At 38.0% G+C, this 20877-nt stretch overlaps 1 protein-coding gene across 1 annotated transcript in view; it reads left to right on the top strand.

Annotated features, from left to right (window-relative positions):
- The window catches only part of GLIS3 (GLIS family zinc finger 3), a gene marked incomplete at its 3' end in the record, with an annotated part of 181826 nt that overhangs the window by 26644 nt on the left and 134305 nt on the right, over window positions 1-20877 (top strand). Inside the window, exons 2-3 of the mRNA XM_086629924.1 lie at window positions 10332-10539; window positions 15428-16553. Of these exons, the coding sequence (XP_086486050.1) occupies window positions 10332-10539; window positions 15428-16553 (1334 nt within the window). The remainder of the gene's footprint in view (window positions 1-10331; window positions 10540-15427; window positions 16554-20877) is intronic.

Genomic DNA, 20877 nt, shown 5'->3' on the forward strand with positions numbered 1-20877 from the left:
AAGAGAAGCTAGTCATATAAATGGAAAATACTATAACTGTTATTCCAGTTACTGTCATTTCTTTAATCCTAAGCATTTCAACCCTTCTCTGTTGACCTGGTTAGTCTTCTGGAGTCTTTTGGAAGTGGAACGGGCTTTGTTTTGCATCTTTAGCATGCAGTGCACATCAGAAGTACTTCAAAAGCAAACGTGTTTTTTTAGCACAAAGTTTTCAAACTGTAGACTAGAGTGTGGATTTCAGTAATGGTGAAATACAACCACAGCTGACTGTAAGAGGTGCTGATTTGTATCCTTAAAATCATTAACTTAAAATCATTATCCATAAAATCATTAAAATCATATCCATAAAAGCATTAACTTTAGGGAATTGGAATTCCTGAACTGCAGAATCGAATCCCTGCGATTTAATGAAAATCCTACCAGAATATTAAAGAAAAATACTAAAGTATGAAGAAGAAAATGTGGACACCTGCATATGACAGAAGTTTGAAAAATTACCTAAGCAGCTCATAAGGCTGGGTTCTGTTTGTAAAAATGACTTAGGTACTTGAGAATGTAACTTCACTGAAAGTCAATGTGATGAAGTCCTCAAAAATCTCATAATCAGTTTTGAACATTTTACTCTTACCTATATAGCACATTCTCTCCGTCAAAATAGTGTAAAGATGGGTAGAGAGGTATGGAGGAGTGACACATGGTTGGCATGACCAGCTTCTTAAAAGGATTTTCAGTCTCTATCAGGACATTTGTGTGGGTTTTCACCCTTTAACCAAGGTGCTTCAGCTCAGCAGAGGGCACATACCTTTGCCTTTTTCATGCCTTTGTCCGTGAGCACTTCTTTCCGCCCTTCAGACGGCCCTTGCAGACAGTGCGCACACCACTGCGTTGTTAAACTGGTGTGGTTTCCTGTGTCTTCACATCAGACCTTACTCAGTAGCCAACTTGGGGTGCCAAACCCTGCCAACACAGCAGCCTCCTCTTCACAAAGTAATAGCTGTGGTTAAGATGTCATTCTCCGTAAATCAATTTTGGCAAGGATGACGGCTAAGGGCAGGAGCGGGAGTTGTTTTTAAGGGCCTGAGCCGTTCAAGTGGCCTTAATCCTACATCCTATTACCTTGGCTTTGTGGAAGGTAGGTGGACTCACTTTAACAAGACGGAATGAGATTTTTTTTTTGTCTTTTCTTTTTGATCAGAACGACAAAAAGACCTGGGAAATTCTGATTAATTAGCGTGTCCGGGGATAGTGAAAGAATAAAATTGAAAGAAAAATGTCTAAAGCTTTGAGAGGAGTGGAAGCATGTAGTGACAATACAGATTTTAAATACTTGTGGCTGTTTGTATAATTTTCCCAGGGTTTACCTTGCATTGGCTTGAAGAGGTAATAGTGGAAAGACAAGTGGAAGGTTTTGTTTGGACCATGATGTAAAAACATTTCAGCTTTTAAGGAATCTAAATAGGCTATAACATGAAGGATGCTGATAGTGGCCTCGTCCGAAAGTCAGTTTCAATAAGAACCACTGTCATTTTATTATTGCAACGCACCTTACTGATGGTATGTTTCGTAGAACAAGACTGCATATGAAGAGAGTAGTAGAAATTTGCAGAGAAGTTGTAGTAATCATGGAGGTAGACTTTTAAGGAGTAAGTTCTCAATCTGGAAAATGCTCTTCTGAACTGCTCTGAGGTAATCTTATATCCTGAATTGAGAAAATGCATCATCCACATAAGTAGGTAGATCTTTGTAGTAGAAAAAGTCCTCACTTAACCACAAAGGTTTCTTTTTTGGAGTTGCACTTGTCTTTTGGCCTCTATATCTTTGCAACTGTTAGTTTCATTGGTCTTAATGCTTCCTTAAGGACATGACTTTCTGACTTTCTGAATTTAAGGACTTTAGACAAAACAGTCACAACTTCTGAATGCAAGGTATCTTTGAGCTGATTGTTGTGAAGGTGGAACAACCAGAGATCAATGTGGAAACTTTTTTAATTATGAAAATAACATATATCAAAAACATTTTCTTTTTCTTGGCAAAGTACTTTTGTTTCAGGCAAAAATATTCTTCCGTTGTGTGTGGAATGAGATTTGCATAATGCTTTGAGGTACTGCTACTGTAGCAATTCAGACTTTGATAGCATCTGATAGACATGCTTGAAATGTATATATCAGTTGAAAAGACAATTGTATTTTTACTGAAAGGTTTTTTTATGTAATAAAATATATTGATATTTAATGAAGCATGAAACTTTTAAATGAACCGTGACAGCAATAGTTAAACTAATTAACTGAGTATAAAGTCCCTTAGAATACATACATTATGTGGGCTGTATGCTTGTTATTTCTGCCTGCTTAGACTGACAACTAGGATAATGTTCTCCTATTATCTTTTAAGAGAAACAACATTAAACAGTATGTTGGTTTTAATGCAAGGAAGAAGAGAAAATTGGTTGTACTGCTCAGAAACTCAGGAACAATGCAGTTTTAAAAATTACCCTTTAGTGTCCTTGATTGTCTGGGTAACAAAAATGTGCCGAATGTGATTGCAAGTTACAGTCCTGCTTGCATACTGCAAGAGCCAGTTTCTGCAGTTCTTTCCATGTTGACATTTACCACCTGTTCTTAATTAGTATCACTATTCAACAGATTGGCACTTACTCTTCTCCTGTTTGTGGATTTCAGGCTCTTAAAAGCAAGAAAGATGCTTTTCTGAGAAGCAGTGGTCAAATACTTTGGGTTATCTGTAAAGATTTAGATAGGGGGCCTCCCTTGGGATTATAGTTTAATGTTGGACAAAGCCTTTTCTGCATACTTCTTTGCTGAACAGATGTCTCTTGCTGGATGGTGACATGCTGTGCAGTCTGGCACTGATGTGTTATGGCGCAAAGACTGGGACCTGGCCCATGCGGGAGGTAGAAAGCAAACACCTTGCTCTTCTCTCCTCTGCTCAGGACTCCTGCACAGCTGGCAACAAATTTTTCTAGGGAGAGGTTGCAATAGATCATTGGAGTTAAGGCAGTCTAAACCTGCTGAGAGTTTGTCCCCTTCCTCTTGGTGCTCTGCTGCATGGAACTGGCATCCCTGTGTCTAGGTGAGTAAGGGAGGCAAAAGATCTTCCCTTTGCCTGAGGCCTGGAGGAAGAAAGGGGTCTGCTTCTTCCTTCCCAGCGTTACTCACTGCCCATACAACCAGGCTGATGGGAGAAGTGAGTATAAGGTGTGCACAAGGCAGGCTGCCTGTGTTAGATAGCAGACCAACACACACAGCAAGTGATCAGAAATTACCGTGTGAACGGAGGTCACATTGCTATGTTGCCTTGCTTCAGGATGTGGAACGATAAACTCTTTTCAGTAATGGATCTGCATGTGCCTATGATTACAGAGAGCAAAGCTCCTACGTGGCATTTTCTAAAACACTAAGGATATTGATATAACAGAAATTATCTCATCTGAGCATCTTTTAATTAAAATTGATGAAAAAACTTTTAGGAATTACTGGAAAAAATGCCAGGTATGTGTTTCTAACGTGAAGAAAAGCACAAATGTGCAGTGAAGGTTGAACAGTGCTAGAAGTTGATGTGGGGGATCAACTGTTATAAAGTCCAGAGATTTATTTTTCTAAAGTGTTTTCTTACTACCCCTCCATAGTTAGTTGTTCTGTATTGCAGTCAGGTGGTATCAGCAAAGAAGTATTCCAGCAACGCTGCCAGAATCGATCAACTTAGTTTGCAGTTGAGTGCAACAGTGTTTAATGGGCAAAGTGTTTCCCTATAGATTTCGAGTCTTGCCATTCTTAATGTATGAGGAAGTTTTAGCAATACTATTTTTTGATTAACCCCTCAAGTAATGCCTCTTGCAAGTCAGTGGAAGTAACAGTCTGTGCTCTCACACATATACGTACATATGCTCTGTGTTTGTTTAGGTTGTATTCAAACAGTAATTTCCCAGTGGTACTGGAAGTGGAGGGTATTATCTCTAATTCCAATACAATTCTCTTTTATTCTTTCAAGTGTCAGTGTATTTCCATTATGATTCTGATTATAATAATAATAATTTTCTCTCTGTCTGTATTGTAATGGTATTTTAAGGAGCTGACCAATACTGGGATTTAAAACGTGAAACTTGTGTTTTGTTTTTTTTTTCACCTCATATTATTCACCATTAGATTAATATACCATTAGAGTAATATATTACATGACTAGTGGAGTTTCTCTTGATTCATACCAGTTATTATTTGAGAAGAACATGAGACTTTCACAATGTACTAATTTTTCAGAAATACAAGGTAAATGGTCAGGCGAAGTTCTGTAGCTAGAAACTTACCAGAAACTGGTATGAGTAACTAATACTATGGAGAGGTGGTAGCACAAACCAAAGATGTAAACCTGTATGTTTTCTGCAACAGAAGGGCACATACTGTATATTATCGTAACAAGGACAAAAGCAGAAGTCATCTAATGTCACTGAAAACAAATAAGGAGTTACCTATTGCAGCTAAAACGTTTATATTTTAGTTCAGTTTAGTTCAGTTAAACGTTTACTCGTCTATGCAGTAGTTAACTGATAACTTCTTACTTTTTATGCAAAATAAAAAAACAAAGTAGCTTTCAAAATAGCTTTTTAGTAAGTGGGAGTCCTTCCTGACATAAACTGATTCAAAATTAATATGTGGTGTTACTAATGTCTGCAGATCTAATTGAAAATCTTTGGTTTACAGTGCGCGTTTTCTCCCGGAGGTTTCCTGAACCTGACTGTTTCATAATATGTTCTTAGTTTAGTTATTAGAAGACCACTGTTTTCATTCATTTAAATTTAGTTGTTAAAATGTTCCATAGAAGTAGGTGATCTCATGGCTGTCTGCTTTAAACCGGCTGAATCAATCACCTGTGGGTTATTGTTTTCACTGGTCAGTTCTGGATAATTTTTTACTTGGTTCCACTTGAAGGGACACATTGTTTTTCATTGTGCTTTGTCAGTCTCTTTTGTCTCACAATAGAGTTGCTGAAAGTACATGCTTGATTACTTCATACAATGAATGGCAAATAGCATTGGAAATTAGTGGAAGCTAATTTACCAAGTGCACTCTAATAGTAAAGAAACTGCCTTTCCAAGATTCAAAGCATGGAGAGCTTTTAAAGTGCATACATTTCTCATAATACAATGAGGCCATATATTTCTGTTTAGTGCATTTCCTCCAGATTGTTTTTCTTAATTGTGAAGGTTAAGTCTGTGCAAACAGTTAAGAACATGGGAATTGCCTATACTAGTAAGATTAATGGTCTGTCTAACTCGCTGTTCAGAGTGGACACTGCCAGAGGCTTTGGAGGAAATTTGTTACTAACAAGGCATTGCTAATTGTAAGCGTTAAGAAAATCATGAGCAGAGATCATGAGGTTCAAACCAGGGAGGTTTAGGATCTCCATTTCAGAATTTTCTTTCTAACAAAAACTTGATTTTTAGAAAACGTTAAGTTTTAAGAAAGTAAAGGCCAAGAATCACTGTTTCACTTACATGTAGTGTCTGTGTGGTGTAGTGAAGTTCAGGCACTACCATACGTTGTAAGACTTGCAATAAAAATCATGATCTGGCAACTTTTTGAGCCATAGTTTAGAAATTTGCTTGTACTCTGAAAAATTCCAGATTGCTTGCCATGCAAAAATTGCTCATACCTGATGTAATTTTGACTGAATTTTTGTGTAGTTCACCTATAAGCCTCAAGATTTTCTGAAAAAGACTTGGTCTCAGAGGATGATACCAGTGTGAAGCCCATGTTCCCAATTAGACAAAAATTTTGCCTGATCCTGTGCTAATAGAGGCAAGTAGCAATCTCCCCCTATTCTGCTCCCCTCCTCCCCACCCCCCCACCCCCCACACACTTTGAAGCTCCAGTTTAATGCACTTAAACAAGGTTTCAAGGGGTCTGCTATCCACTGCCGTGCAGCTGGTGTCTCTGTCCACGCAGTTGGTGTGCGTAGTGCCTCTTAGCTGGCTGTAGAAAGGATCAAGAAATGGCCGTTGTGTTTAAGGATATAAGGAGCAAGCGCTAGCTCCCTAATAGACATTAATGATACGACTGAAGTTGGTGGAGGGGAAGCCTGAAAGGTTTCACAGCCCGAAGGAGAGAGAGACTGGGATATTTCCCATCTGGAAACAAGTCTTCCAAGCAAACCCTTGAGTTTGTTCAGTCAGCATCTACTGTGAACGCCCTCCAAACAGAGTGCCCATGACCCTGCAGATATGGTGACAAGCAGCAAAGATGTTTGCAGTCGCTGGAGACTGCAACACCCAGGAGAGTCACCATGTTGTGGAAAAAGACCAAATTTGGTTTGAAAAGGCCTTGGTGATTTATGTCTAATCTATGAGAAGAACACTTTGACACAGTCTTACTTACTGCTTTGGTCTCTCTGTCCTTTTTAGTATTTATTGTCTTACAATATGCTTTTTTCGGTGTCTCCTTTTCTCCCATATCTGGTTAACACAGAATCCACACAAACAAGACTGGAAGGCAATTACAAGGGAAACATTAAAACCGACCATTTCCAAAGCTCTTAATTACTATACGTCAACAGACAGAAAGTCCCCTAGGGAAATTACCTTTTACTCCTTTGTTGCTATTCTTTTATATCAAGCTGTTATTCTAACAGTAACAACAGGGCAGATTTTCAGATAATTTTAATAGCTTTCTTTCATACTGATTAATTCAGTTATTGCAGAATTTATTGATCTAAGAGGTGATTGAATTTGATCTGGTGTAATGTTTTTGATATGTGTTTCAGAACACCAAACAATTAAAACTGATTTTGCTGTTGCATGTTTTTGTTGTATTATCATTTATGCATGGGAAGCATAGTTTACAATTTCAAAGGTTTGGTGAAGCAGTTTCATTTTATAACCTGAGTTACTTGGCAGAATTAACAAGTTACTACTCTTGACTTGGAGAAGTAGACAAAGAAATTGGTTGGTTTTCAATCTATATCTGGTAAAAGAAAATGTCTCTAAATGGAAATCATTTCATATTGGACTCTGCCTCTGTAAAATATGAGAGTGATATGAATTAAGAGAATCTCATCTGAAATTCAGTGTACCTAAATGAAAGTAGTTGCATTTTTCTATGTTCTTTGAATGTTCTTCAGAAGATTGCAGAGAAATATTTTTGCATGTCAAGGATGAGTGAAGCTTAGCTAATAATCAACTATAGAGAATAAACAGGGAAAATAGGCAAGCTAACCAATGAGGAAGTGAATGGATTAAAATATTTCCATAAAATATTTTTAGTGTTTATACTTGTTAACTATTACTGTTAGTTATTGATAAAGAGCAGTTTTTATTTTTTTGTAATATACTTGTTTAGAGTAAATGACTTGCTAATCAACCATAGCTATTCTTGTGAGTGCAGTCTCTTTGACCAGTGGGAGCTGATGATAGATTCTTTCTTGATAATCTCTACCCCCCCTTTTAAGTGAAAGAATTGTCATTTTTCCCTGTAACTGCAAATGTTTTATCAGTGATAAAAAGAATAAAACCCATTCCTTCCACCTCTGCATCAGAGAAATGCCCAGACAAATGTTTATCAGGACCGGAGTCTTGCATTACTTTTGTCTGTCATTCCAGTAATAAAGTCTCTCCTAAGTACTCCTTTTCTCTTTTTTTTTCCTTTCAGTGCCCAGAGCATCTTTGACCTTCATCATTACAAAACAATTTTTTTTTAGCTGTTCTCAGCGTCACTGAGGTGCTGTTTATGCACAGATAATGAGAGTAAACCCTATAATTAAAAGGGAAACCAGGATGTATTGAGGATGCAGCATTCTGTATTTAACAGTAGTGGTTTGGCACCGCTGTCTTTTGTGGTTTTGCTTTTGGGATGATTTGGTTTTTTCTGGCATATAAGTTCCAAGGAGCTCAGGTTTAATCATTTGTATGTAGCAATTTCACTGTGTGGTTGCAGATTGTTACTTGAACCAACTAGGTGAACCAACAGGTATGGCCTGTTCTTAGATGAAAATTTTACAAGTGCACAGCCCTTGATTTCCTGGGTATGATAAAGTAGATGTTACTGTTACCATTGAAATTTGTTGGAAGTGGCTTTTGAGTGAAGGGCATTATGGTGTCATCCAGGGAAGAATCAATATATATTTGGTACATTTTTGTGGTAGAGCTGCTTTTCTCAGGGCTAAATAATAGGTTTGCATCTTATTAAGTAGTGTCTACAAGCATTACAGCTGTGTTTCAGTGTCAAGACCAGTTGAATTTCTTATGTTATTACAGCATGCTTCCCTCTCTTTTATAGCCTTTAGTGCAGAAAGCCTTTGGTTCTACATATTGAAGACACTTTTCTAAAAAATATCTGGCTGAACATACATAATATACACACACACATGTAGGTGTATTATGTATTTTATATGATGTGAATGTGTCATGTAAATTTTTTACTTCACCCCACCCACCTTTTTACTAAGAGGAGTAGCATTCATATTATTTCCAGGGACAACTTACGCTTTTTGCCTATTTTTTGCTGTCTGGTTCCATTTTAGCACTCTAACATTATAAAAGCGACTGCTGAGTAGCACACTCATTCAGCTTCAATGGGTTCAAAATACAAGCTGCTGCACAGGAAAGAAAATAAAATGCCTTCTCTTACTCTTTTGATTTAATTGGATGTTTTTAGTAAGAACAGACAGTAATCCTACAAAGCTTAAAAGCTTTTTTTCTGGTACCCACAATGGAGTTAAGTGCAGTACAATTAATTCTCCTTACGTGTTTGTCCTCGGAAATTTCCAGTCTAGATTTCCAATCTTCTAGCTAGATTTCAGAATGGGTTATTAAATGTTTTCTTCTTGCCTTACCCTTGATTTTTCAGCCAGATGCTGTATTCCTCTCTTATGTTTTGAAGTAATAGCAATGAGTAAGTTGTTCTTCTTAAACAGCTGCCGTATTTCATCCCAAGAAGTACATTTTGGTGGTGGATCATGCAGTCAACTTGTAACATCAGTGCATGAATTTACAGAGCACTTAGTAGAACTAAGTGAACTGAGAAACATGCATATGGTCCTCACATATATGTGTGATATTACTAATTAGTCAAAGATAATAATTTGAAAAGAAGGCACAGACCTCTGAAACAGGAGCAAACATACCTGTGATTGTTTTTTTTTTTTTAAAAAAAAAGTGCCATAATTTGAAATTTCTAAGGTGAATTTAAAATTTTTGATAAATGCCTTACTGTACTTCTTTGTGAAGTTCACAACCTTTTGAACATCCTTAAGAAAAACTAGTATGTGAGTTGTACAACTGAGTCAAAAGTAGATTTAGTTTAGAAAATGATTTAAATTGAAGTGCTTTTCACAATTTGTCCTGACGTTGCTATGCTACTTTGGGGAGTAGTCTGAACATGGGAAAGCAACTAGAAATGTGAGTCATCTAATTACTCATTTCCAACTGGGATAAGAATTTGCTAGATATCCAATAACTTCCCTATTATGACCTACATTTTAACTTTTTCATGGTGTGTTCTAATGCAGGAGATCTTGTAAACCATCGTCTGTGATCTAAATCAGAACGCAAAGTACACAGAACAATTTGCAGATACATCTCACTTGCAAGCTTCTGTAATGATCTCGAGCTACTGTGTAATAGCCATCAGTTTGGGTCACGGCAGCAGTGACTAAGAGCAGATTGTGGCCTTGTAAAGAAAGTCCAGAATGCTCCTCTGCCTGATCCAGCTCAAATTTCTCTCTGCAGGCATCTGAGGAATGCAGGGTCCCAGCCCTAACTCTCTCCTTTGGGGAAGCTATGCAGCCTTGCATGCTTCGCCACACCAGGCCTCTTGCAGGGGTTGCAATTTGCATGCGTGACTGCAGACCCCATACTTATTGGATGGTTGGTGGTAGGAGTGATGGAGGGGCTTGCAGTGGCTTGGAGCTGCAGGCTTTGATAGGATTCAAGGCACGGTAGTGTTCCTGCAGCCTCCTTAGGTTCTCCCTTCCCTCCTTCTTCAGAGAAAGACGTGCTTATGGCTTGGCTGTCCCACAGCTAAGGGCTGCGCTTTTGCCCTGTCTGTCACAGTGGCTGTGTTTCTGATGTTTATCTGTGATACCTCGTCTTTAGTTTATGTACTTCAGCATATGTTTTAAATGCACACAATTTATTAATTCCCTATTACAGTATTGGTTTTTGTGTTTGGAGAGGTTTGCAAAATCCTTGTATTGGACCCCTGTTTCGTCCTCATCTGAAGATAGTCAGTTCCAGTCACTTTTTCTGCTTTGCAAAGTGATGTGAATTCTGTGGCCTTGTCGTGGGTTCATGGGAGACAAAACTAACCTGCCTTCTTTATTTTTAGGAGGTCTTGATTATGGACCCCAGTGCAAGTCCATTGGAAAAGGCAGCTGCAGCAATGTAATAGTCACCAGCAGTGTCATGGCAGTTCAGCAGCTGGGACCTGTTTCACCTCCTGCTAATCTGGTTTCAACAGCATGCAACCAGGTCATCCCTAGCTTACAGAGGTCTATGGATGCTTCCAGCTTGGGTGCTTCTCCGTCAGATACAAGGTCCTGAGTTACTTTTTTTATATTCAGTACTTTAAAAAGAGGGCATTTAAATTCTCCTGTAATTTAACTGCAACCTTTCCGGTGATTAAAATGGTGTAAATGATGCTCTGTTATTCCATGGAGCATTTAATTGAATGCACTTTAATTCACATCAGCTAAAGCATACTGTTTGGATCATTCAAATCATGGATGAAATTTGGCCACAGAGTTTCTATGTTTGATAGGGCTCTTTTGTTAGATAAAGAGTTTTGTAGCCACTTAACTATGTTTTTGTACTAAGGACAGGAAACGTTATGGAGGAGGAAAGCAGAAATAGTCCATGTTACATCTTCAGGGGCAGAGACCTGTTTTAAGCTTACCATAGTGCTGGGAGTTTTATGTTAGTGCCTGTCAAGTAACAGCAATGTCAGAGAAAATAAACTTAAATGCCCTGTTAAGGTTTCTCTCTCTGCATCAAATACCTTTGCTTTCAAATTGTTTACATAATGAAGTTAATCATATCAATTGTTCCCAGTCTCTGCCTGTGAATGTTGCCTTTTTGTATCACTAAACCACAAATAAATATTTCATTAATTCTAAAATGTTTAAATGACTTTCAAGATTATGCCTGTGAGCATTATAGACAAACATGAATGAAAGGAAGAGTTATTTAGGCAACCTCCATACAAATACATTAAGCACATCCCTGGATGTTAGTTAAACATAGTGATAAAACATTTTGGAGTTTTATTTCAGAAGCAGCCTTCCCACTTCTGTAGATGTCACTCGTGCAAAAGTTGCCTACTGAGTTGAAATGTGACTGTTCTTATTTACAAAAAGCTGCAAGAGTTTTGATTCTCAAAACAGTTTATGTTTTACTATATCACTTTATTACAAGCCAAGGAACATTCCTGAAATAATTAAAATTGATATTATGTAACTGGAAGAAAACCTTCCTTTACTGTATATAAGATAGTTTATGACATTTCTGTCACTTCAGTTGTGAAAACTGAGTCCCTGCAATAATTTACCAAATTAAGTATACTTCCTATGTAAACCCAGGGAAAACTATTCAGTGCTAAAATCATGACACATGACAAATCCAGAGACATGCTTTTGAGCCAGATCAAAACTGATGATATGAAAATATCATTAATGAACTATTACTTACTGAATAAGTTTTAGGTGTGCCTATACGGTTCCAGACACTGTTATTCTTATCTGAATGTGTGATTTGGTGTACTGTGTCAGTACTGAGTTATACGTTTTTGTTTTTATTTTAAAGAAACATTTACTAAGGGTGAACTGAAGTTGAAACTCTGGCACAATCGAGGCACTAGTGTCCCCAGAGTCGCTTTTAATGATTTATCAGTGAAAGTGTTATAAAATCAGTTTATCACACAAAGACTGTCCATTTCAGCAATTTTGCCTTCAAATGGGCTATTTTATAGGGTAAAACAAGTTTAAAGTTAGGTTTTAATTCAGAGATTGTTGAAACACCTTTTTTTTTTTTTTTTTTTTTTTTTTTTTTAATTAATAAACTCCATTTACCTAAGCTGGCTCCATAATCCTTCATGGTCTGAGTGCCTTCTCTGGATTGTATCTCTCAGGTATCATGAACTATGCTCTGGCAGCTCAATCCAAACCAGATTATTTGCTGAATTGACCAAAAATGACGTCTTGATTTTTACTGAGTAAAACTTCCCCCCGTCTTTTTTGAGAATTTCCTGAGAATCTTTTCAGATTCCCAAGAATCTTTTCAGAGCATTCAGTTATGTTACTTGAAATCAAATGCAATACTGCCAGTTACTTTGATGCAAGTCAAAAAAAGACCTAGGAAAGAACAAAGACTTCTTGGCTAGTAAAACAGAAGACCATGCAAATAGATAAGATGACATTGCTTTCACTTTTCCATGACTACGATTTAAGATTGCCTTATACTTGACACTATGGCCTCTGTACACAAGAGGAAGAATACAAAGTAATTGCACAAATCTCTTTTAAATGTTCAGAAAATATTTGGTCCAAACTCACATCTGGTTTAGATTAAAATAAGCAGACGTGCCGATTAATACCATCTGAGAATCTGTCACAGTGGTATAGCTGGCCCTTAATTTCCATGTTAGGTATATTTGTTTTCCCCCAGAAAACTACTTAGTCACAGTGTAGGCTGGATTTTAAAGAAATTTTCTTTGCTTTGAGAGCTGGAATCCTTGTTCCTTTTGAATTTAGAGGCTTAAGTGAGAACCAACTTCTTCAGATGATCTGGCATTTACTTACTGTATACCTGAAATTCTGGGCCAACTTTTAATGTTTGTCCTGTTATGAGACTTCTAAAAGTTTTTCTTCAGCTTCACTGATGGGTATGTCCCTTTGTGTTCGGCATTAGCAGCTTTTTGAGTGAGGCTGATCCTGCTGTGTATCTGATTAGAATTTTTGGCATTACAAAAATAAACCTCAGTGCAGAGGCATAGCACCTGCATACTGCTTTCTCTTTCCCCTAGCCTGTGCCAACCTTCTAGACAAAAAGGGGCTGAGGGGGCAGCCACGGTGCCCTGAGCACCAATTCCCTTCCCCAGCTCTTTGATGATGACTGGGCTGTGTTCTTGCCACACAATCCAGCCCTTAAAACAAAGTCACTGCAAACTGACTTTTCTTTCTTCATGTTGGTCGACTCTCAAGTGCTGGAAAACACTGTAATATTAAGTAGCAGGAGAAACCTCATCACTCAGGGAGTGCTTGTGTGGTGGGCAGAATAAGGTAACAAAGACACTGATTTTTCAGCTTTAACTTCTGCAGCTAGAACCAAATGTGGAAAACTATATACATCTCTTACCTGAATGACTTCACCTATTGTTTGCATGTAGTCTTTCAACCTTGCTGATCTAATTGAAAGATAATCCACAGAACTCGGAGGTGAAAAGTCAATTTACCAAGCAAAATTGTGGAAATTTGGTAAATATTGTCATATTCACTGGGAATGTCTCCAGAGGCATTGTTTAGAATCTGTTCTTGCTTTCTGGAGTTGACTGATGTTCTTTTAAATGGGATTCAGATCTCCAGTTTTAGCCTACCACCAGTTCTTAAATTAAGTAGTTCCATGTATTTCCACCGAAGCCACAGTCACTGCAGTAGGGCTGTAGTGCAGATGTACAATGCAACTATAAGCTGTGACAGGTGTGTCTCATGGATCCTTGTTTCCTGAAGCAATGTCTATAAGAAAACGTTGCAGAACTCAAAAGCAACTGTAATATTGCTTACCCTGAGTAGACATCAAAACTTGCTTTCTTGTTAAGTAAAAAGGAGCAAGTAAAATAGGCAGAAGTGCCTCCTCAAAGGTACTTGCTGTAACTGTGTCTGTATCAAGAAAGAGATGAGATTTGTTTTTATTAATTTTCTTCATGGTGAATACTTTCTCTTTTAAAAATTTGAAGATTGCAGCAATGTAAAACCGTGCAGTTAAATAAGTTCCTATAGTCAGTTACTTATCTTTATAAATAAGAATACATATTGCTTGCCTACATGACTGTTGCTTTGGATTATTGCATGTAAATATTTAATATACTGTTTACTTAGAGCTTTAGGAAATATTTTTCAACACCTGGGATTTAAGGTACCTATTAGCACTTATTATTAGCTGTCTTTTTTAAAGTTAATTTGACCTCCTGAAGTCTTTGTATGATAGAAGGAACTATTGTGTATCTTGTTTTTTATATGAGAAGCTAAGAAGCAGTGATTGACTTGTCCACATTCAAAAATGCATTTTAGATTCAGAAGAGAAACCAAATTTCCTATGTACTTGGCCTGCCGTTGAAATTCTATGCTTCTTCAAAAGTGTATTGTGAAAATAATAATCCCAGAAATTAACCTCTAAAACATAAAATGCAGAGGCTTCTGTGTCTGTGAGATCTCCAGCTTTATCTAGATACATACATGGTTCTTCCTATTGTTAGAGCCCCTTAAAAGTAGGAATTTATATACTGATACCAACACTGGTTGTCAGGAAATCCATGTTTGCCAAGATATGAACTGGAAACCTAAAGACATAAATCTACTTGGCCTCTATCCAGCATTTGCAGCCATGAATCAGGGATGCTGATATCTTTGTATTTCCTTTTTGTAGCTTTCTGTAGAAAACAATATTGTTGACAGCTTATGAGTTCTTTTGTTTAAAAGCTACTCATAGGACATTTTGAGCATAAACAGGTTTCTTAATATTTCTGTGAAAAACCGATAACAGCAAGAGTATATTTTCATGAAAAATCGTAATTGCTGACTTGGAAGCAGACGCATCATCAAATAAAAACTAAATAAACCCCTTGGACCAGTTTGTCTACATTATTCATTTATTTTATTTGTTTTGTAAAGTTAGATATTTTCTGTATTTATAAACTTGAGCTATTTCTGTAGAGAATACTATTTGTATGCATTGCAATTGGCAAAGTCATTCAGGTTAAATATTTATTCTTTATTAGTCAGTTTTCTTCGTGTTCTTTGCTAGCAAAAATAATAATAAAATGAAATTAATATGAGTTTCATACAAGTCAAGAGCATAGTGCTTTGGCTTCAGAAGCTCAAACCTATTTACACCACAGTAGATGAAAAAATTTGCGTTAATTTCTGCAGTGGTCTATCAAGAACCTTTATAGCAACTTTTCTTCAAAATCTTGAAGTTTTGAAGTTGGTTTCCAAAGTGACCTTGTTACCTATGTATTGCCTGTGTATGTACATTAACTGAGAGTGCTAAAGTTGATTACCTAAAATTAGGGAGAACTTCTCTCACGTAGCCTTTCTTTAATTTTATGTTTGTGTGAAGATAGAAGAACCCTTTTATAGCAGTATACATACATGAAATTTGAACTGCTGAATGGTCTAACCGCTTGCTTACTTTATTGTGCCTTTATTCCAGGTCGCTCTTGTCGTTTGAGTCTCTGGCCTCTACGACGTTAAGCTTGTCAGAAAGTCAGTCCACTTTGAGTGTAAAGCAAAAGTGGTCACATGGGTACAGGACGCTTCCTTCTGTTCCTGGCGACTCTGGCTTACACAATGACAGTGAGCTGGGGGACTTAGTAAATTTTTCACCTGAAACATCTGTGTCCAGTAACTGTGTCTCTAACTTGTTACCATCCTATTTATATGGCATGGAAAATAGACATTCCCCTTACTCTAGCCCGCGCCATTCCTCAGCCCGATCTCAATCAGCCCGCTCCAAAAAAAGAACACTCTCTCTGTCTCCTCTGTCTGACGGCATTGGGATTGACTTCAATACAATCATCCGTACGTCTCCAACCTCTCTGGTGGCCTACATCAACAGCTCCAGGACATCACCATCAAACATTTCCCCACAGCCTGATGTCTATGGACATTTTTTGGGAGTGAGAGGAAGCTGTATACCACAAAATGGTACTATTCCAACTGCCCAGAAAGGCCTTCTCATGTCTAATGGCAATGTCACCTTCCCAGGGTGCGTTGAGAATGGGGCTGGTGAGTACCAGCGGATGCAGCAGCTGGAGCAAGCCAGCTTGCCGATGGCCACCACAAGTAACATGGTGATCCAGCAGGATGTGCTGCCCACAGACAACCAGGTGGTCGGTGTTCTGAAAAATGAATGGCTGGATGACTTCTCAGGCCGTACGGTCAACATACCTCCTCCACACCCGCTGCCACCGCCTCTGCCACAAGGACCACCTCCACCGTATCGTGCTTACCAGCACCAGCATCCACACAGCCTCCCCAGTCACATTCGCCTGCTGCCTCTGCCTCCATCTGCCCCAGGCTCCCTGCTTGATGAAGATGGTGAGCTAGACGATTTCAATGGCAAGCATGGCTGTCACTGGATTGACTGTGGTGCACTGTATGACCAGCAAGAGGAACTTGTGCAGCACATAGAGAAGATCCATATAGACCAAAGGAAGGGAGAGGACTTCACTTGCTTCTGGGCAGGGTGCCCACGAAGGTACAAGCCATTTAATGCCCGTTATAAACTGCTGATTCATATGAGAGTCCACTCAGGAGAGAAGCCAAACAAATGCACGGTAAGTCTGAATTCTGTCTCTTTTGCCAATAACAGCCTCGCTATTACTCAAGAAAATATAGAGAAGTTGTAATTCTGCCTCTGTTTTTCCTAGTTAAAGATGTGCTTTTTTAACTAGTCTGTGTGAATGAATGACTGCTCCATCTTTCCACCTAGACAGAAAGGTATTTTTTAGTTTTATATCCATGGACAGATAGGATTAGACAAAAATATATGTTCTAAATTTATAAACTTTTACGGTAGACAGCAAAAGTGATACGGTAGACCTTCAGAAAGCGGAGTACCTGCATGAAGCATACGTGCAGGAAAAGTGCAATAGAATAAAGGAGAATTTATCCTGAAATATTCTTGCATCATGTTGCTCCTTTTTGACTTGAGGAATTTGCAGTATCTTGCATAGTGTTACATGAGAAACTGAGAAGAGTTGAGTTGTTTTTAAGGCAGCCATTTGTTTCAGTACTGGCAAAACCAGACCCACAGCCCTGTTTCCATGAATACAATAGGAATAAAACACATGACAGTATCTCTGTTTACAGATTCTAGCAGTGAGCGTTCAACTTCCAAAGTTGTGTTTTTCTTGCTGTTTTTCTTAGGATCACTGGGAGCCTGTTTCACACGTGTGTAATCACATGGGGTAACCATCTAGCGAGTAAACCCTGCAATCAGTTTACGTTTAGACTCCAGTGACCCATCTATAATTTCTGTAATTCAGATTCTTGATTGCCTTACATATTGTCTGTATTTTGGATGACAATTAGCTTACCCTCACCAAGTGCTTATTTAGTGTCACCAGAAATCAGCTTCACCAGTGCTATTTCCATTCTCAGCGTAACCTAAGAAAACAATGAATATATAATTCCTAGGAGTTACTGCTGATTATTATTCATTTGAAAAAAACCATATTTGTTTATACATTGTGAAATATGAATCAGTGTTAGGGTATGTTTCAGTGTGTGCCTTGTTGAGTAGTTTTCTTACCATGATGTAGATGTCTGTGCGGTAGATAGAGGAAATTTTTTACTTTCGCTTTGTTACTTCAAAGGGCCAGTCTCCTTCACAGATAGTGGATATCTTCCCGGATTTCTCTTTTGAATTTAGAGCACCTGGTAGAGATTGTGTCACGAGACTAGGAAGACTCTCTCCTTTCCTTTTTGTCGCAGCAAAGCCTGAACTCAGGTTTTCTGCTCTCTGAATATTTTTGAAAACTCTATAATATTCTCTTTTCTGCTTTCCAGATATTTTGGATCAGAGTTTACCATTAGCTTCAGTTTCTCCTCAGAGGTTTGTTGTCAGCTTTGTGGGGAAAGAGAGAAGGAGAAAAAAAAATCAGTAGGAGTCAATGAAGTAATTTTTCAAGGGAGTAGCAAGTGGAAAAAAAGAGATGTTTACTATTTCAAAAATGATGTGAATTTGGAAAAATATATTTGGCTTTCTAGTGCCAAGGAGCCATGGTCTGGAAGTCTATCAATATATTTAAGAAACTGTTCAACCAAACTTCATACTTTCTCACCAAGCACTAAAATTTATGATCATATCATTACAATTTAAGATTTTCAACTGATATTTTAGGTGAGGTATCAGGAAGAAGAATTTGGGCAAGTTAATCATGAAGTATGATTCTGTAACTGACAAAAAATCATATGAAAGAAATCAGAAACTTTTCACTAAACCTGTATGAATTTCTGCATGATAAATCAAAGTGATAAATCAAACCAGTAAATTCGTAATCTTCTTTTGTCCAAGTCGGGCCTTTCAATAATTTCTTTTGCAGCTCTATGTGTAGGATGCCTCTTTCTCTAGAATTATTATAAAGTAGAAAGTCTACATCCACTGCCATTTGCAGACAAATATGGGGCAGTATAGTAGACCAAGGGAAGGAAAAATGCCAAATACACATCCATTATGCGGAGCAACCAGATTTACTACAGAGAATATAGCAGAAGTGATAGATAGGTCTTTGGGATGAACTATCTTAATGTAATGTATCAAGACATCCTATAATCAAAGGCAACCAGTAACACTAGTCACTTCTGTGACATCACGCACTGGTCATTGTGTGAGCATTGTGTGTGTTGATGGTTGCTAATGTTTTGCAAGAGACAATCTTCTTATTAATTGTATGTTGCAATAGGTTCTAGTCAGTATATTTGTCATGAAGTAGTTGTTTCTGTGCAGCTGAGTGTTGAAAGTGTATTGTTATATATTGTATTGTATATCCTAATGGATTACTGTGAAAGTTCAGCAAGCTTTGCAAGGTTTTAGTAAGAAAGGTCAGGGTTACTTCTAAGTTGTATTACTGTAATACTAATAGAGATAATGGAGAATCAGATGCATAACTAATTATAAGCTGAACTTCATAAAACCATTTTCTTCTTGTTATCACTTTGTGATGGCAAAATCGTATATTTGAGAAAAGATTTGAAGAACGGCTAGGACTGAAGTACTTGATGTGCCTGTAGTTAAAATCAGAGCCAAGGAGAATATTCCTTTGACCTCAGCATTTGTTTTGCCACATCTGAACTACTTTTTATTGATCTGTGTTGTAAAAATTTGAAGTGATAAACTGTAGCTACAAGTGATACTCTAGTCATTAGTTCCTTCTGGTTCTGGATGAGCAGTCGCCTTTGGTTCTGGAAGATAAATGTTGCAGGGTGAGTGTTAATCAAGTCCTCCCACGTAAAAGCATGTGACGATCATGACAATCAGATCCAAACTAAACGTCAAGCATTCTTAAGGTCAGAAACTCAGAACGTACTTGTCCTTCTGTACAAAGGTGACTAGGAAGGAGAGAAAAATAATTCCATACTGGTTCTGATAGATTTGTTTTGTGGTGTTTTTCAGGCTCTTTTTTCCCGCTTTAACTGAATTTACTGCTGAGGCTGCATGTTCAAATTAGATCTTGGCAACTTGATCCAATATACTTTCTCTGTGTACTGAAAAATCATGGTGTGTTTTTCCTTCCTGCCCATTTTTATAAAATTGATTCTTGTTCTAAAAAATACACTTTAATTTTAAAAAGCATAAATTTGAGAGTCCTGCATTCTATTTCGTGTGAGAAAGCAAAGTAGGTGACTGTGCTTGGCATTGCTTTATTACATGGAAATTTGTGAAGCTGAAGAGTACCTGCATGCAAGGCACCTGAAGTTGGCTTGTTTGGAATAGGAATTCATTAAATAGCTGTTAAAATGTATTGGGCTCTCTTACTGTTCATTGAAACTTCTTTCAGGTTCTGTTCCATCTTACTGCATCTGGAATGCATTTTTCTTTTCAGTGACCTGATTTAACGACAAAAAAACCTTGTTCATTATATGGTAATATATATTTAGTGTTCATTCCTGAACTACTTCATATAAAGTAGATATGGCACGTTCAAATGTGTTGTATTTATTTATTAATCTGTGCATTAGCTTGTACTTTGTAGGAATAAGTTAAAGAAGAAAAAGTGGAATGAAAAATTGATGTTGAAATGCAAATGGTTAGTATGCCAGTGGTTGAGATAAGATCTGTAACCTTTGCCAGAAGTTACCACATGATGGTATCTGAGATTCCCTCAGATTTCCTTTGGTTTAGAAAAAAAAAGAGAATTCCTGGTAGCTGTGGAAACTCCACAGCAGCAATTGGTAGATGCTGACCTTTTGCTCTCTTTGGCTGTACCTGTGAGGTTATTTTCATAGATTTCATAGATTTCTAGGTTGGAAAAGACCTTAGAGATCATCCAGTCCAACTGTCCCTAATCCCCATTAAACCATACCCCTAAGTAGTTCATCAACCCTTTTCTTAAACACATCCAGGGATGGGGACTCAGCCACCTCCCTGGGCAGCCTATTCCAGTGGCTGACAACACTTTCAGAGAAGAAATACTTCCTAACATCCAACCTGAATCTGCCCTGACTAAGCTTATGCCCATTTCCTCTTGTTCTATCACCCATCACTAATGTAAAGAGCCCTTCCCCCACCTCCCCACCATCCCTTCTCAAGTATTTGTAGGCCGTAATCAGGTCTCCCCTCAGCCTCCTCTTCTCCAGGCTAAACAGCCCCAACTCCCTCAGCCGCTCCCCATAAGTTTTATTTTCCAGCCCCTTGACCAGTTTAGTTGCCCTTCTCTGGACTCGCTCCAGGAGCTCAATATCTCTCTTAAAGCGAGGGGCCCAAAACTGGGCACAATATTCCAGGTGCGGCCTCACCTCACTGGCGTAATGTTTAAATGAATCAAAAGAAGGGACTGGTCATGTGACTTTTTAAAGGGTAAGTTTCACAGCAATAGAATCCTGCAGTCAGTGACACACAACTCAGTAATTTCATTGGTTTCAATGAAATGAAATGTC

Source organism: Tauraco erythrolophus, chromosome Z, assembly GCF_009769465.1.
Source record: "Tauraco erythrolophus isolate bTauEry1 chromosome Z, bTauEry1.pri, whole genome shotgun sequence".
Taxonomy (NCBI): domain Eukaryota; kingdom Metazoa; phylum Chordata; class Aves; order Musophagiformes; family Musophagidae; genus Tauraco; species Tauraco erythrolophus.